Source organism: Physella acuta, unplaced genomic scaffold (assembly GCF_028476545.2).
Source record: "Physella acuta isolate Inbredline_101_S28 unplaced genomic scaffold, ASM2847654v3 ptg000079l, whole genome shotgun sequence".
Taxonomy (NCBI): domain Eukaryota; kingdom Metazoa; phylum Mollusca; class Gastropoda; family Physidae; genus Physella; species Physella acuta.
This window is the reverse complement of record NW_026731599.1, coordinates 2012365-2030692: the sequence shown is the minus strand read 5'-3', so window position 1 is coordinate 2030692 and position 18328 is coordinate 2012365. Positions and strand designations below refer to the sequence as shown.

The window sequence follows — 18328 nt, the reverse complement described above, 5'->3', positions numbered from 1 at the left end:
ATTTAAATGTAAACAATCCCTGTGCTTTGATCACATTTATCGGGGCACGGATTTATCTACACTTCCGCCCAGCAAGCCATATATGCTGTATGAAAGCCTTGAGTGTAAGTTATTCACTCACCGTGATATCACCTTTAATCACTCAACGCTTAAGTGTCGTGGACAGAGAGTGGCACTCTTGTGAACCCGATTACAAAATCGCAGGGGCGCCACGTACAGCCCCAGGCACGGTTTGATCATCGAATATCGTGTGCCGCATTAACAATATTGAAGGGTGCTCCTTAAAGTAACGTAGGCGCTACAGCGCTTAGGGTGTAGCCCGGGGCGCCGAATCTTATACTGCAGAGACGCCGCAGGACGCGCCTGATTTGATTTAGTGAGCGACTATAGCAACCCATTGTATCAAAAATGAACGTAGTCGACATGGTGCTCACGGGTAAATGCGTCGGATGACTCGCCTGATTAGATTGTCAATGATTACTGTTGCCCATCATGTTTTTAGTGTATAGCCTTTTTTTTTAAAAAACGAACGCAGGCGCCATAGTGCTCACATGTGAGCCCGAGGCTCTTCGGGTCGCGCAATCGACGAGGTGCTGGCGGCTGCGCCTGTTGCAATTTTGCCACTGAATATAGTAGTACCCTTTACCGGCTATGTAGGGCGCCAGATTAAAGGGTGCCAAATGCTAACATACCCGCTCTGGAACTTTAGGCGCCAAACCATGTATTGACAAAAATCGCACCCTCCCGGGCGCTGCCGATAAGAATTTTTTTTCGCAGAAATATTCTCGGGAGTATTCTCATCTACTCTTCAGAGTTCCATGGTGATCGGATTAACGGTGCCAATCCGCAATCGACTTTTAATTTTATAAACCGAATTGCGCCCTGCCGAGGCGCCACCCCTGCGAATTTGACTTTGTTTTTGCAGATACCTCCCCAGGAGTATTCTCAACAACTTATAGTTTCATGGCGATCGGATGAAAGGTGTAGTAATGAATACAAGACAATCAGACACACACAAACACCTATATATATATAAATATATATATATATATATATATATATATATATATATATATATATATATATATATATATATATAATATATATATATATACATAAATCTATATATATAAATCTATATATATAAATCTATATATATAAATCTATATATATAAATCTATATATATAAATCTATATATAAATATATATATAAATATAAATATATATATATATATATATATATATATATATATATATATATATATATATATATATATATATATATATATATATATGTATATATATATATATATATGTATACCTAATCCTAATCAAAGATCATAATATTGAAATTAAAATGTTAGTGGCTCTTTAAAAGGTGGGAAATTTTGTAAATTGTAACTTTTGGCTCTTCTGTCTCAAAAGATTGCCGACCCCTGGGCTAGCCTGCGGCTCGCGAGCCGCATACGGCTCTTTTGGGGTCGAGATGCGGCTCTTCAACTCCATTCACAAATATTAATAATTATTTTATTTCATTTTCAAAACTCATACAAATATTGTTCTACAACATTCGGTAATGAACGATATAATAATAAACATAAACAATAAGCACTCTTAGAATATTAACTACTCCCTATTTCAATGTACTTCCTATTAACTAGTCTATCCCACACTGAAATATTCGACTTCATAAGGGGATATCACAAAGGAACTAAATGAGCGAAATGTAAAACTGCTAAGAAAGGAAAACCCAGCATATGCCTTGCTTGAAGACAATTGTTTCGAAATATAAAATTACTTTATTTTGTTCAAGACACGGAGAGCGGTAAATAACTTTATTTCGAAAAATGTGAAAAAAATGTCGTGATGAAACCAACGCTACTACTAACATGAATTACTTCATCATTACTATAAACAAAATGAAGGATGAGTTCACTGAGAGAATTGAGCAGTTAAAAATATGCAAGTACTATGGCGTTCATAGTAGATCCTCTGAACACAAATACAAATGAGATTAACTTTGAGCTATTTGGAATTGATGCTGATTCGCTTCAAATGAAATTGCTAGATTTGAAAACCAAACATTTGTGGAGTGGTAAGTTCACATATCTCATGAGCAAGTTTGGAGATGTGGATGTTCATTAAAACATGCACGTTGCGCTGCATAACCCGACAGCTCTAAAAGAAATGCCGCGAGTGGAGGCGGTATTATGTGACTGATGGAATAGTCTTCCAGAATACTACAGTGATGTAAAGAAGTTGGCATTTGCCATTTGGAGTGCTGGCGATTTTTTGGGACAACATTCACGCCATCAAGCGTTTTCTTGCACGAATATAATAACAAGTAAAGAAGCCAACTAACAAATACAAATCTAGAGGCGTGCTTAAAACTGAATACAAGTTATGAGCCAGGTTTAAACAAACGTTCAAAAGGCTTGCAAGGCGAAACTGTTGTATATAATAATCAATAATTAAAGCTAGTTAATTTGATTACTGATTACTAGATAAAATATGTTAATATTTTTTTCTGAGAAGCATGTGTGTTTTTATATAAATAAATATTATTTCATATTTAAATATAATTATTTTAAAATATATATATATATATATATATATATATATATATATATATATATATATATATATATATTACTTATCAAAATTATAATATTGAAATAAAATGTTAGTGGCTCTTTAAAAACCTTGAAATTCGATAAATTGTAACTTTTGACTCTACCGTCTCAAAAGGTTGCCGACCCCTGGTGTATGGTCTTAATGAACCACAAAACATGTCACATGATCAATTTGTGCAATAAGATTTTACATCCTTGACAAACAATCAGCCACAACATTATCACTACCCTTAATGTGTGAAATTTCCAGATTAAAATTTTGGAAATATAAACACCATCTCAATATTCTTTGATTTGTCTGTCCTAACTTAGAGGTAAATTTCAGGGGATCATGGTCAGAAAACACTCTGACTGGATTGGTTGAAGAAGAGACATAGACTTCAAAATGTTGTAAGGACAAAACCAAAGCTAAAGCTTCTTTTTCAATAGTAGAGTAATTCTTTTGGTTCTCATTTAACTTCCTGGAAAAAAAAGCAATGGGATGGTCAATCCCCATGTTGTCTTCTTGAAATAGGACTGAACCAATGGCTAAGTTGCTAGCATCAATGGCAAGTTTAAAGGGCTTGCTGAAATCTGGTGCAGCCATAACAGGAGCATTAGATAAAAATGACTTAATGGTTAAAAAAACTTCATGACATTTATTTGACCATTCAAACTCAACACCCTTTTTCAATAATGCGGTAAGAGGTTCAGCAACAGCTGAAAAGTTTTGACAGAACCGCCTATAGTAACCAGCCATCCCAAGGAACTTTTTGATTTCTTTACAATTTTTGGGAGGTGGTAACCTTACAATAGCATCTACTTTAGCTTCTATGGGCCGAACTTGGTTCGTTCCCACTTGATAACCCAAATTGGTAATTGAACCTTTACAGAAATCACTTTTATGCAAGTTTACAGTAAAATTCACCTCAGACAATTTTCTAAAAAGGTTAGTCAACTGAACAATATGTTCTTCAAAAGTATTAGAAAATACAACTATATCATCTATGTAGGCCTCACATTGGTCTATGTCAGCAATGACAGAGTTAATGACCCGCTGGAAAGTTTGACCAGCATTTCGCATACCAAAGGGCATACGTTTGTACCTATAAAAACCATTAGGGGTTACAAAAGCAGATATTTCTTTTGCACGGTCAGATAAGGGGATTTGCCAGTATCCTGATAGTAAATCAATTTTGGAAATTATCTTAGCTTGACCAACTTTATCAATAACGTCTTCTATTCGAGGTAATGGATAGGAATCAGCTTTGGTGAGCGCATTTACCTTCCTAAAGTCGGTCACAAACCTGAAAGATCCACCGTCTTTCGGGACTAGGAGACATGGGGAACTCCAGTTGCTGAAACTGGGCTCAATGATATCATTCTTGAGCATATAATCAATTTCATCTTTTATCAAAACAGCTTTTTCCGGGTTAACTCTATAGGGGTGTTGTTTGATGGGTTTTGCGTCACCTACGTCTACATCATGAGGTGGAACCTTCGCTTCTTTGGGGACATCCCCAAAAATAGAGGGAAATGTCTCGAATAACTGAGACAATTTATGGCTTTCCTCTGTGGACAAATGCATAAGGTGGACATTTAAATTACCTAAAAAGGAAGAATTTACCAATCTTGGGGGTTTCAATTTATCATGTATCACATCATCAGAAACATTTGAACATACAGGTAAAGTAATTTTAGCTGTGGAATGAAAATTGTTACAATTATCATAATACTTTTTCAGTGAGTTAACATGATACACTGTCTGTTTCTTTCTTCTGTCGGGCGTATTGACAACATAGTTCAAATCACTTAATTTTGAATGCACAGTAAAGGGTCCACAATATCTCAAGGATAACGCATTGTTCAGATTAGGCACTAGCACAAGAACTTTGTCGCCTGGATTGAATGTTCGTTTACGAGAACTCTTATCATACAGTCCTTTCATTCTCACTTGGGCCTTTCTTAAGTTCTTGTGAGCCATTTCGCACACGGCTTTCAGTCGAACGTGAAAATCGTCAAAGTTTTCCACAGGATGATCACTGGTACCTGTCCAACGTTCGTGGATCAGCTTCAGGGGACCACGGACAGAATGTCCAAACACCAGTTGAAAAGGAGAGTAGCCTAAAGAGTCCTGGACACAGTCCCTCGCGGCGAAAATAATCCAAGGAACAGTCTCATCCCATTGGGTGTTACTTTTAGCGAATGTTCTTAGCATGGTTTTGAGGGTTTGGTGGAACCTCTCAAGTACGCCTTGAGACTGAGGGTGGTAGGCTGAGCTGGTGATGTGGGTAACGCCTAGCTTGGCTAGTGCTTCCTGAAAATGGTGACTGGTGAAGTTGCTGCCTTGATCTGTTTGCACGATTCTAGGTAATCCAAAGGTAGTGAAGAACCGGGTCATGGCTCTGACTACAGTCTTTGCCTTAATGTTCCGTAAGGGGAACGCCTCGGGAAAACGGGTACTTGAACACATAAAGGTAAGTAGGTACTCGTTGCCCGCCTTGGTTTTAGGCAAGGGACCTACACAGTCCATGACGATTTTAGAAAAGGGTTCTTCTAATACAGGAATCGGACTCAAAGGGGCCTTAGGAATTTTCTGGTTTGGCTTTCCGGCCAACTGACAGTTCGTGCAACTTTTGCAGTAACGCGACACATCATTTCTCATTTTGGGCCAAAAGAACAGTTCTTTGATCTTCGCCGTCGTTTTAGTGACTCCTGGGTGCGCTGACATTGGATGGTCATGTGCCAGTTTCAGTATTTCATGCCGATAAGGTGGAGGGACCCACAGCTGGTTTTTACCCAACCATGGTTCGGCTGGTGAGGCATTCACTGGTATAGCGCGACGAAAGAAGAGGCCGTTCTCGGAGAAATATTCCCCATCGTCAGATAAGAGAGATTTTTCGACCGTTGCTTTGAGTTCCGCGTCGACTTGTTGAGCTTTAATGATGTCTTCCTGAGATATTCTCAGGGGTAAGCCCAGGCTTGTGTTCTCTGGAAGCATAGACTCCAGTTTGGGAGTCGAATTTCTTGACGATGATGGTAGGTGTGGTTCAGACGTTGTGTCAGCCAATTGTTTGGTCTGGCTTCTTGTCACCACACATGCAGGATACAGTTCATTATCATTATCTGGAACTGTTGACAAAGGGTTCTGAACCGTACAGGGGTATACTTTGCTTCCCGCAAGGTCATTCCCTAAAAGTAGGTGTACTCCTGGGACAGGAATACTATCTATCACACCTAAAATGACTTCGCCTTCGACGAGATGATGTTTCAGGGCAAACTTGTGTAGAGGGACGACAGTAGATTTTGTCCCCACTCCCTGGATAATGGAAATATTTCCGGTGTTCGTCTCTGGTGTAATGTCCATTGAACTTTTCAAAAGAAGTGACTGTGACGCTCCTGTGTCTCTTAGGACGGTGATATTCCGCTGAGACAACGGATCACCTGGTTTGCTAATGATGGCTTCGGCAATGAAAGATGAAAAGTCAACTTTTCTCGATCCCTCGAGATCGGTAGACTCGGAAGAAACTGGATGGTGGCGAGAACAGTCAAAATGTGACTGCACATAATGTGTGGAGACTTGACTACCTTCTTGCGGACACTTAGGGTTAGAGTCCTTTGGAATTCTAGAGTTCATAGTTGAACTGGCTGCTTGAGGGGATAGAGCATAGTGCGCAGAAGTACGCACCACCTCTCTGTTATATTGACGACGTTTGTAACAGTCCTTGACATGATGACCAGGTCTTTTGCAGAACTGGCATACTGTTCGACGATTGAGAGTTGATCTTGGTTTCTCTCTGGACTGTAATGCCTTCACGTGTTGGCCAACAGGTGAATTGCTGCCAAAAAGGGGAAGCACGGGGTTGAGGCGGTTTCCTGACACTGGTGGTTTCTTATGCACCAACATATATGTGTCAGCCGACTCAGCAGCCTTCTGGATGTCAATTATCTTGTTATCCAGTATGTGTAGTCGTATCTCTTCAGGCAGGGACTTTAGGAATTCTTCCCTTAGGATAAGTGACCTGAGTTTCTCAAACTCAGAAACTTCCTCAGAGTGTAGCCACCTTGAGAATATTTTCTCCTTTTCAAAGAGAAATTCCACATATGATTGAGTGGGTAACTTGCGGAGTGCTCGGAATTTCATCCGATAGGCCTCGGGCGTCAGTTCGTAGGCCTTCAAAATGGCAGTCTTGACCAAACTATAGTTATTTTGAACGTCGTGAGAGAGTGCCTGGTATGTTTTTGCAGCTTTCCCAGTAAGGACCGAGCTCAATAAAGCAGTAATGGAAGTTTCGGGCCATTCACATGTCTTCGCTAAACTCTCAAACGAGTTAAAGAAAACGACCAAATCTGTTTCATCAAATTTAGGAACTAATTTCCCAAATTTGGCAATCACTTGCCCCACCGACAACTTTTTTGGATCTACCAGAGAAGTGACATCACTAACTTGACCAAACTCTAATTCCAACCTCCTCTTATCTAAAGCAATTTTAGCCTCTAACTCCTGTTTCTCTAAAGCAACTTTCTCCTTCTCTAAAGCAATTCTAGCTTCTAATTCTACCTTCTCTAGAGGTTTCTCCTCGCGGAGTAACACACCAGCCAACAAACTTTCATCAAATACCCCTTCATTAATAAAATGAACAACAATTTTATCTCTCAACACCTCTGACTTCTGCGTAACAGAATAATCCAATTTCAATTCCTTAACAACACTAATCAAAACTTTTCTAATCAACTTCTCTACCTCCTCAAAAGTGGGATTAGATAAGAAAGACTCCATAACACTAACTTTCAAAATCAAAACAAGCCTAGATTCTCTAAATTCACACGGAGCGTTGGGCCGTGTACTAGACCTCCTATCGTGACACGTCTGGCTTTTGACCTACATACCTCTAGCCTTGCGCGCGTTGTAAGAACACGGCGCCACTGGATAGAAAAACAACTAAATCAAACTAAACTTAGTGTTTAACTGATATAACCAACAACTGGAACGACAGATTAAATCCCGGACGAGCCCCCACTTTGTAACGTTTACCTATCTACCAGCCAGATAGATGGTGAACGTCCCCGGATTCTTTTTCGGGGTTATATGCAAATGACTTAAAGCCTAAATGAATGAACACTAACTCAACAACACACTAGGGCTCGTTTCGATGTCTAGGGAAAACTAGTGATACTATTGAAGTTAACAACTCATTCAATCTGCATACAACCTTTAATAAGCGAACACAGTTGTGGCAGAACACTAGGTTAAACGAGATAAAGTATTTAATTTAGAAAATAACAAAACCCAACTTACAAAGCGTAAGAAAAAATACTATCACAGATTTTAACACTGTATAAAAATAGCCACAGGTCACACAACACTGCTATAGCTTCAAGAATCACTTGGCGACAAGTAATATTATACTAGAAGACTAAAACAACTTAAGAAAGCATAGCACACTCAGGACTTAAGTTCTCTCACGTTCAAATGGTCAGAATCTATTGCCGGACAAAATGGACGGCCTGGTCTTAATAGACCGTTTGATCAAGGTAGACTGCCTCGTGTCGCGTGTGTGCGATCTAGTTAAAGACTTAGGCCACAGGGGAGGTTATCCTCAACTCATGTAGCCATTGGTTGGGGTAGTCATCTGATCTGAATCAATCAATCAGATCTTGATGGAAAATTTCTAAGTCTTAGACACCCTTAATAAGACAGTGGAAAAACCCCGGTAGTTGCACCATCAATCCATATAAGGAAGTATACAATGTCAAAATAAAACATTACTGGACCTAAGTAGGTCACACAATTTTAAAAAAAGTTAATTTATTATCTTTGAATCTACTCATTAACTAGTTTAATTATTAACATTCTTTAAGAGAAAAAAATTTATAAAAATTAGTGACATAATTCCTATAAAACGAAGGAACATGAAAACGCGGTATCAATACCGCTAATAGGGCACCTAGTTTGTGAGACATTTTGCATAGTCTGCTAAACGGATAAACTTAAAATAAATATACTAGTTAGAAAGCTTAATAAAAATAAAGATAATCCCACTAAAAACAGAGTTAGTCTAAATGTTTTACTATTTTAAGTAAATTTTTGAAAACTCACCTTTTAAACTCAATATGAGATTAACAAAAACAAGTAACAAGTTGAAATAAAAATTATACAGCAGTAACGGTCAATAACCGCTGCTAATAAGGAGGGCATATATGATTGGAATCATAATCGCGTTCTATCATTTTTAAACGGTTAACATACCAATGCGAACGACTACATTTGAATTAGATTTTATTGTGCACGAAAGGTTTAAAGCCTGTGACATCACATTTTATTTACTTGTGCAACTAGCTACTACAGAGCCATATGTACAATGGATCATTTTTTTGGGGAAATAAGATGGAATTAAAACAAGCAAGAACATTCAGAAATAAATATGCATCTATCTTGTGGTGAGCATATTGACTAAACTTTTGGTTAATGACGGTATCTATCTTGTTTTCTGCACCTTTTTGCGCCACTACCCCCCCCCCCTGCGTACGCCCCTGAGGGATGCTTTAAAAAGTGTGACTGACCTCAGTGCTGCCCCCCCCCCCCTGCGTACGCCCCTGAGGGATGCTTTAAAAAGTGTGACTGACCTCAGTGCTGCCCCCCCCCCTGCGTACGCCCCTGAGGGATGCTTTAAAAAGTGTGACTGACCTCAGTGCTGCCCCCCCCCCTGCGTACGCCCCTGAGGGATGCTTTAAAAAGTGTGTGACTGACCTCAGTGCTGCCCTCCCCCACCCACCCCCTGCGTACGCCCCTGAGGGGTGCTTTAAAAAGTGTGACTGACCTCAGTGCACAAAAGGTTTAAAGCCTGTGACATCACATTTTATTTACTTGTGCAACTAGCTACTACAGAGCCATATGTACAATGGATCATTTTTTTGGGGAAATAAGATGGAATTAAAACAAGCAAGAACATTCAGAAATAAATATGCATCTATCTTGTGGTGAGCATATTGACTAAACTTTTGGTTAATGAAGGTATCTATCTTGTTTTCTGCACCTTTTTGCGCCACTACCCCCCCCCCCTGCGTACGCCCCTGAGGGATGCTTTAAAAAGTGTGTGACTGACCTCAGTGCTGCCCTCCCCCACCCCCCCCCCCCCTGCGTACGCCCCTGAGGGATGCTTTAAAAAGTGTGTGACTGACCTCAGTGCTGCCTCCCCCACCCCCCCCCCCTGCGTACGCCCCTGAGGGATGCTTTAAAAAGTGTGACTGACCTCAGTGCTGCCCTCCCTCAGCCCCCCCCCCCCCCCCACCCACCCCCCTGTGTACGCCCCTGTGAGGGATGCTTTAAAAAGTGTGACTGACCTCAGTGCTGCCCTCCCTCAGCCCCCGAGACTGTGGAGATACAAGACAAATTTCAAAGTGGACTTTCTTGCTGAGTTCCTCGGACATGCCATTGGCTTCACTGATCATGGGCAGTAGCTGAACTAGGTCGTCTTGTAGAACTAGGTCCTCTAAAGGAAACAAAGATTCTCAGTGACTTTCCTATTTATGTTCATAGATTCCACTTAAATACCAGATTGTCAAGTAAGCAGATAAAGTAGAGAGTTACAAGCTGGTCAATTGGGCAGATAAAGTAGAGAGTTACAAGCTGGTCAATTGGGCAGTAGCTGAACTAGGTCGTCTTGTAGAACTAGGTCCTCTAAAGGAAACAAAGATTCTCAGTGACTTTCCTATTTATGTTCATAGATTCCACTTAAATACCAGATTGTCAAGTAAGCAGATAAAGTAGAGAGTTACAAGCTGGTCAATTGGGCAGATAAAGTAGAGAGTTACAAGCTGGTCAATTGGGCAGATAAAGTAGAGAGTTACAAGCTGGTCAATTGGGCAGATAAAGTAGAGAGTTACAAGCTTTACATTTTTCTATGAACATGATAAGTTGAGTACAGTTTCAGTTGATGAAATTTTTGAAACATTTACTCCACTTCCGGTACCTCAATAGTCAACAAGTACCATATAAGTTAGGTGTACAAAATCTCACATAAAAGTATTTCATTTTGTGCCAACATTTTTATCAAATTTTGAAGAATTTTTGGAAACTGGAAGTGGTACTTTACTCTGTTTCCCTTAAAGCTGAGTGGATATGGGGATATCTAGGGTCCTTCTAGAAATGAATGGATTCAGGGATATCTAAGGTACCTTAGAGCTAGGTGGATTCAAGGGTGTCTTACAAACTCTAGACCCACATATCAAGGTTTTGGTCTCACCCTTCTAGTTTGGTCTCACCCTTCTAGTTTGGTCTCACTATTCTAGTTTGGTCTCACCCTTCTAGTTTGGTCTCACCCTTCTAGTTTGGTTTCACCCTTCTAGTTTTGTCTCACCCTTCTAGTTTGGTCTCACCCTTCTAGTTTGGTCTCACCCTTCTAGTTTGGTCTCACCCTTCTAGTTTGGTCTCACCCTTCTAGTTTGGTCTCACACTTCTAGTTTGGTCTCACCCTTCTAGTTTGGTCTCACCCTTCTAATATGGTCTCACCTTTCTAGTTTGGTCTCACCCTTCTAGTTTGGTCTCACACTTCTAGTTTGGTCTCACCCTTCTAGTTTGGTCTCACCCTTCTAATATGGTCTCACCTTTCTAGTTTGGTCTCACCCTTCTAGTTTGGTCTCACCCTTCTAGTTTGGTCTCATCCTTCTACTTTAGTCTCACCCTTCTAGTTTAGTCTCACCCTTCTAGTTTGGTCTCGCCCTTCTAGTTTGGTCTCGCCCTTCTAGTTTGGTCTCACCCTTCTAGTTTAGTCTCACCCTTCTAGTTTGGTCTCACCCTTCTAGTTTGGTCTCACCCTTCTAGTTTGGTTCTAGTTTGGTCTCACCCTTCTAGTGTGTTTGGTCTCACCCTTCTAGTTTGGTCTCACCCTTCTAGTTTGGTTCTAGTTTGGTCTCACCCTTCTAGAGTGTTTGGTCTCGCCCTTCTAGTTTGGTCTCACCCTTCTAGTTTAGTCTCACCCTTCTAGTTTGGTCTCACCCTTCTAGTTTGGTCTCACCCTTCTAGTTTGGTCTCACCCTTCTCGTGTGTTTGGTCTCACCCTTCTAGTTTGGTCTCACCCTTCTAGTTTGGTCTCACCCTTCTAGTTTGGTCTCACCCTTCTCGTGTGTTTGGTCTCACCCTTCTAGTTTGGTCTCACCCTTCTAGTTTGGTCTCACCCTTCTAGTTTGGTCTCACCCTTCTAGTTTGGTCTCACCCTTCTCGTGTGTTTGGTCTCACCCTTCTAGTTTGGTCTCACCCTTCTAGTTTGGTCTCACCCTTCTAGTTTGGTCTCACCCTTCTAGTTTGGTCTCACCCTTCTAGTGTGTTTGGTCTCACCATTCTAGTTTGGTCTCACCCTTCTAGTTTGGTCTCACCCTTCTAGTTTGGTCTCACCCTTCTAGTTTGGTCTCACCCTTCTGGTTTGGTCTCACCCTTCTAGTTTGGTCTCACCCTTCTAGTTTGGTCTCACCCTTCTAGAGTGTTTGGTCTCACCCTTCTAGTTTGGTCTCACCCTTCTAGTTTGGTCTCATCCTTCTAGTTTGGTCTCACCCTTCTAGTTTGGTCTCACCCTTCTAGTTTGGTCTCACCCTTCTAGTGTGTTTGGTCTCACCCTTCTAGTTTGGTCTCACCCTTCTAGTTTGGTTCTAGTTTGGTCTCACCCTTCTAGAGTGTTTGGTCTCGCCCTTCTAGTTTGGTCTCACCCTTCTAGTTTAGTCTCACCCTTCTAGTTTGGTCTCACCCTTCTAGTTTGGTCTCACCCTTCTAGTTTGGTCTCACCCTTCTAGAGTGTTTGGTCTCACCCTTCTAGTGTGTTTGGTCTCACCCTTCTAGTTTGGTCTCACCCTTCTAGTTTGGTCTCACCCTTCTAGTTTGGTCTCACCCTTCTAGTGTGTTTGGTCTCACCCTTCTAGTTTGGTCTCACCCTTCTAGTTTGGTCTCACCCTTCTAGTTTGGTCTCACCCTTCTAGTTTGGTCTCACCCTTCTGGTTTGGTCTCACCCTTCTAGTTTGGTCTCACCCTTCTAGTTTGGTCTCACCCTTCTAGAGTGTTTGGTCTCACCCTTCTAGTTTGGTCTCATCCTTCTAATTTGGTCTCACCCTTCTAGAGTGTTTGGTCTCACCCTTCTAGTTTATTCTCACTCTTCTAGTTTGGTCTCACCCTTCTAGTTTGGTCTCACCCTTCTCGAGTGTTTGGTCTCACCCTTCTGGTTTGGTCTCACCCTTCTAGTTTGGTCTCACCCTTCTAGTTTGGTCTCACCCTTCTAGTTTGGTCTCACCCTTCTAGTTTGGTCTCACCCTTCTAGTTTGGTCTCACCCTTCTAGTTTGGTCTCACCCTTCTAGAGTGTTTGGTCTCACCCTTCTAGTTTGGTCTCACCCTTCTAGTTTGGTCTCACCCTTCTAGTTTGGTCTCACCCTTCTAGTTTGGTCTCACTCTTCTAGTGTGTTTAGTCTCAGCCTTCTAGTTTGGTCTCACCCTTCTAGTTTGGTCTCACCCTTCTAGTTTGGTCTCACCCTTCTAGTTTGGTCTCACCCTTCTAGTTTGGTCTCACCCTTCTAGTTTGGTTCTAGTTTGGTCTCACCCTTCTAGTGTGTTTGTTGACCCCCACAGTTGCAGTGAGAGATAAAAATGTCCCCTACCTTTAGATTTGCCACTGGTGGAGTCCATGAGCCCAGACTCCCTGGCCAACTCCTGCTGAGCGCTGTCATAGGTTGGTTGTAGCACAGGTTTGCCAGATTTTTGTTGCCTGGCCTCATCTTGTGGGTGATGGAAAACAAACAGATGGTTTGGACCAAGTAGAACTCTGCAAGGTGATCAAATATATGAGCCCTAGAACAATTTTTTAGTCAACATAGATTTTATTTCAGAAACATATGTACATGTCATTATGGTGTAAATGAGATTATGGTATACCTGTCATTATGATGTAGCTGTACTTCTGCTGAAATGGGTTTACCATTGACCATGATCTTAGCCCCAGGACATGGCTTTAAGCTGACCACACCTTTCTTGTTGGTTACAGTTGCGTGTTCCTTTTGTATGCTGTGGAATAAAGTCTGTCATCACACAGAGCAACTTGTGTATGCTGTGGAGGGCATACAAAGTCTTGCCTCCTGACAGAAATACAACACACAGACAAATTGTCAGCTTATCCTACACTAAAGGCTCAGGACAACACACAGACAAATTGTCAGCTTATCCTACACTAAAGACTCAGGACAAAGCCCCTTACTTACAACCCTTCTTGTAAAAATAATGTAAGACCATCATAATTTAATCATTTGAAAAGGGTAATTAAAAGAAAGAACTACATAAGGGTCTTTAAACATTTTTAGTTAACTTGATTCCTTGAGCTCAATACTTTTGTTTTCATCATTGTGCCAACATTTTCAAGCAAAAGCTTCAACCCACTTTTAACAAACCAATTTCTTTAAATCTTGACATGTAGGTCAAGACCCAATGACATTGCAATCTTTTTAGTTATGCAAATTTGACTATTTAAAAGCATTACATTTTTTACAATCTTTCATTTAACTTGCTTAGTGTTTTAGTCTTCTAACAAATCCATTGGTTTCACACTTGGCACGTGGGTCAAGACACAATCACAATCATATCTGACATCAAATTTGTCTTCATTGGATGCCAAATTTTCTTATGAATTAATTAAATTTTCCTATATAAAATACTATTTTCCAATCTATTATCTACTTTTTTTTTTTCATTTGAAGCGCAACTGTTTTTAGTCATGCAACTCTTTTGTATTACAAATATTTTAAAGTATTGAAAAACAATTCTTAAACAACATTTTTATAACAAGCTTATATATAAAAAGAAAATAAATTATTTTCTTAAAATAACTATAAAGAAAAGCTTGGGTCATTTTATTATCCATTGAATACTTTACTAATATTTAGGAATGTACAAATGACCAATATTTAATAACTATCAAAAAAAGTGTATTGCTATAATTTTATGAGATCACTTTTTATAGTTATTTAAATAGTAGTGCATATTTCCAAATTTAAAGAAAATCATTTTATTTTCTTCTTTTTAGGGCTAATAGGCCTGTAAAAGCTTGTTAGTGTAATGCTTTTTTACTAACATTTTGTTTCCAATTTTAAAGTTTATTCAAATCTGTAGGCTCGCTGGTTACTTGTTAAAAGAAATATTTATAATTGTTTCGTTTTTACATTGCTAAACTTTAAGTATTTTATAATGAAAGCTTGATGTAAATAAAAGAATTTATTTTTTATAATAATTAAAGAAAGAAAAAGAAATGTTTACATATTTGGCAGCAAACCAGTTTTGCGGTGAATTAAATAAGCGTAACTTCACACACTCTTAAGGTGAAGCACAATTTGTCTTCAAGATAACTTTAAACCCTTAAGTGATAAACACTTTGTCTTTAGTGTAAGATAAATATTCTTGAAATGTGACACAAACTAAGTTATTAAATAAAATGGAAGAATTTGTGAGATGATTCAAATTTGTCTGTTTTCATACAAATAAATTGGTGAATCCCAGGTTCCCTGGTTATTTTCATGGCAAGAGTAATTGAATTTGTGAAGGAAAATATTCTGTTTTCTTAAACACATGACATACCAACATAAAAATTACTTACGATCTGACGAACGCATTTTGATAAAGTGAAAATTAAAGTTTTTAATAACAGAACAGTTGGGTCAGAAATGTGAAGCACAGAAAAATGGGTTACTTGACATGTGGGTCAAAACTTGGTGGTGTAGGTAAATGGGTAATAGAAATGGGGTCACAGACATAAGTTAATGTTTTGGAAATTGCACTGGGGCTTTGACTTGATACTTTAGATTGACATTTTTACCATTAGAATTTTAAGGTATGTTAGTTTACAATGATTAACGTATGGAGAGTCCACTATTTTAAATGCAGTCTACTAGTATTAAAACACAGTCTATTACCACAGTTACAGACAGTCTACTAGTATTAAAACACAGTCTATTACCACAGTTACAGAAAGTCTACTATTATTATCTTTACCCTAAGCCATTGATGAGAATCTGAGGGGGAGGGCTGGCATTTTTGTTTCCTATTTTGGCAGTACCTGCAAATATTTATGTAAAAGTGGGTTAGCATTTTGTTTCAATTCATATGACCTTTCATCTACTTTTGAAAAATGTTTTCTTTGATGAAAAGAAAAAAAAATTAATTACTTGAAATGTGGCATCACATTATAAACTTCATAATGAATAATGATTGTGACTTTTGGGTTTTATCAGTGTGATTGTCAGTGTGATTGTCAGTGTGTCAGTGTGATTGTCAGTGTGATTGTCAGTGTGATTGTCAGTGTGTCAGTGTGATTATCAGTGGGTCAGTGTGATTATCAGTGGGTCAAACCTTCTGGGCAAAAGTGGATCAACACAGCTGTAAGCGCAGGATCTTCACTTAGGTTCCACAAGTGGGGAGTCACTTTCCTCTCCTCATTTCTTTTTTTCTCAGCTTCCAGCTTGACCTGCACGGTTACAAAAATTTAGGCCACAGTAGGCAACAGAAAGTAGGTGCTCATGTCAGCCAACAGAAAGTAGGTGCTCATGTCAGGCAACAGAAAGTTGGTGCTCATGTCAGGCAACAGAAAGTAGGTGCTCATGTCAGGCAACAGAAAGTAGGTGCTCATGTCAGCCAACAGAAAGTAGGTGCTCATGTCAGGCAACAGAAAGTAGGTGCTCATGTCAGGCAACAGAAAGTAGGTGCTCATGTCAGCCAACAGAAAGTAGGTGCTCATGTCAGGCAACAGAAAGTAGGTGCTCATGTCAGACTCATGTAAGCCAACAGAAAGTAGGTGCTCATGTCAGCCAACAGAAAGTAGGTGCTCATGTCAGCCAACAGGAAGTAGGTGCTCATGTCAGGCAACAGAAAGTAGGTGCTCATGTCAGCCAACAGAAAGTAGGTGCTCATGTCAGGCAAGAGAAAGTAGGTGCTCATGTCAGACTCATGTCAGCCAACAGAAAGTAGGTGCTCATGTCAGACTCATGTCAGGCAACAGAAAGTAGGTGCTCATGTCAGCCAACAGAAAGTAGGTGCTCATGCCAGCCAACAGAAAGTAGGTGCTCATGTCAGCCAACAGAAAGTAGGTGCTCATGTCAGCCAACAGAAAGTAGGTGCTCATGTCAGGCAACAGAAAGTTGGTGCTCATGTCAGGCAACAGAAAGTAGGTGCTCATGTCAGACTGTCAGCCAACAGAAAGTAGGTGCTCATGTCAGGCAACAGAAAGTAGGTGCTCATGTCAGGCAACAGAAAGTAGGTGCTCATGTCAGGCAACAGAAAGTAGGTGCTCATATCAGCCAACAGAAAGTAGGTGCTCATGTCAGCCAACAGAAAGTAGGTGCTCATGTCAGGCAACAGAAAGTAGGTGCTCATGTCAGCCAACAGAAAGTAGGTGCTCATGTCAGCCAACAGAAAGTAGGTGCTCATGTCAGCCAACAGAAAGTAGGTGCTCATGTCAGGCAACAGAAAGTAGGTGCTCATGTCAGGCAACAGAAAGTAGGTGCTCATGTCAGACAACATAAAGTAGGTGCTCATGTCAGGCAACAGAAAGTAGGTGCTCATGTCAGACAACATAAAGTAGGTGCTCATGTCAGGCAACAGAAAGTAGGTGCTCATGTCAGACTCATGTCAGCCAACAGAAAGTAGGTGCTCATGTCAGGCAACAGAAAGTAGGTGCTCATGTCAGCCAACAGAAAGTAGGTGCTCATGTCAGACTCATGTCAGGCAACAGAAAGTAGGTGCTCATGTCAGCCAACAGAAAGTAGGTGCTCATGTCAGACTCATGTCAGCCAACAGAAAGTAGGTGCTCATGTCAGCCAACAGAAAGTAGGTGCTCATGTCAGCCAACAGAAAGTAGGTGCTCATGTCAGGCAACAGAAAGTAGGTGCTCATGTCAGCCAACAGAAAGTAGGTGCTCATGTCAGGCAACAGAAAGTAGGTGCTCATGTCAGCCAACAGAAAGTAGGTGCTCATGTCAGGCAACAGAAAGTAGGTGCTCATGTCAGGCAACAGAAAGTAGGTGCTCATGTCAGGCAACAGAAAGTAGGTGCTCATGTCAGGCAACAGAAAGTAGGTGCTCATATCAGCCAACAGAAAGTAGGTGCTCATGTCAGCCAACAGAAAGTAGGTGCTCATGTCAGGCAACAGAAAGTTGGTGCTCATGTCAGGCAACAGAAAGTAGGTGCTCATGTCAGACTGTCAGCCAACAGAAAGTAGGTGCTCATGTCAGGCAACAGAAAGTAGGTGCTCATGTCAGGCAACAGAAAGTAGGTGCTCATGTCAGGCAACAGAAAGTAGGTGCTCACATCAGCCAACAGAAAGTAGGTGCTCATGTCAGCCAACAGAAAGTAGGTGCTCATGTCAGGCAACAGAAAGTAGGTGCTCATGTCAGCCAACAGAAAGTAGGTGCTCATGTCAGGCAACAGAAAGTAGGTGCTCATGTCAGGCAACAGAAAGTAGGTGCTCATGTCAGGCAACAGAAAGTAGTTGCTCATGTCAGACAACATAAAGTAGGTGCTCATGTCAGGCAACAGAAAGTAGGTGCTCATGTCAGGCAACAGAAAGTAGGTGCTCATGTCAGACTCATGCCAGGTAACAGAAAGTAGGTGCTCATGTCAGGCAACAGAAAGTAGGTGCTCATGTCAGGCTCATGTCAGCCAACAGAAAGTAGGTGCTCATGTCAGACTCATGTCAGGC

The 18328-nt window shown here is 40.5% G+C and overlaps 1 protein-coding gene across 2 annotated transcripts in view; it reads right to left on the bottom strand.

Moving 5' to 3' along the window:
* LOC131955803 (kinesin-like protein KIF28) overlaps positions 1-18328 on the bottom strand; it is a 57406-nt gene that overhangs the window by 21256 nt on the left and 17822 nt on the right. For both annotated transcript variants that reach the window (XM_059320091.1, XM_059320082.1), the window contains exons 13-17: positions 15986-16100; positions 15629-15692; positions 13526-13654; positions 13252-13415; positions 9957-10105 (exon numbers count right to left, since the gene is read on the bottom strand). In XM_059320091.1, coding sequence (XP_059176074.1) covers positions 9957-10105; positions 13252-13415; positions 13526-13654; positions 15629-15692; positions 15986-16100 — 621 coding nt within the window. The remainder of the gene's footprint in view (positions 1-9956; positions 10106-13251; positions 13416-13525; positions 13655-15628; positions 15693-15985; positions 16101-18328) is intronic.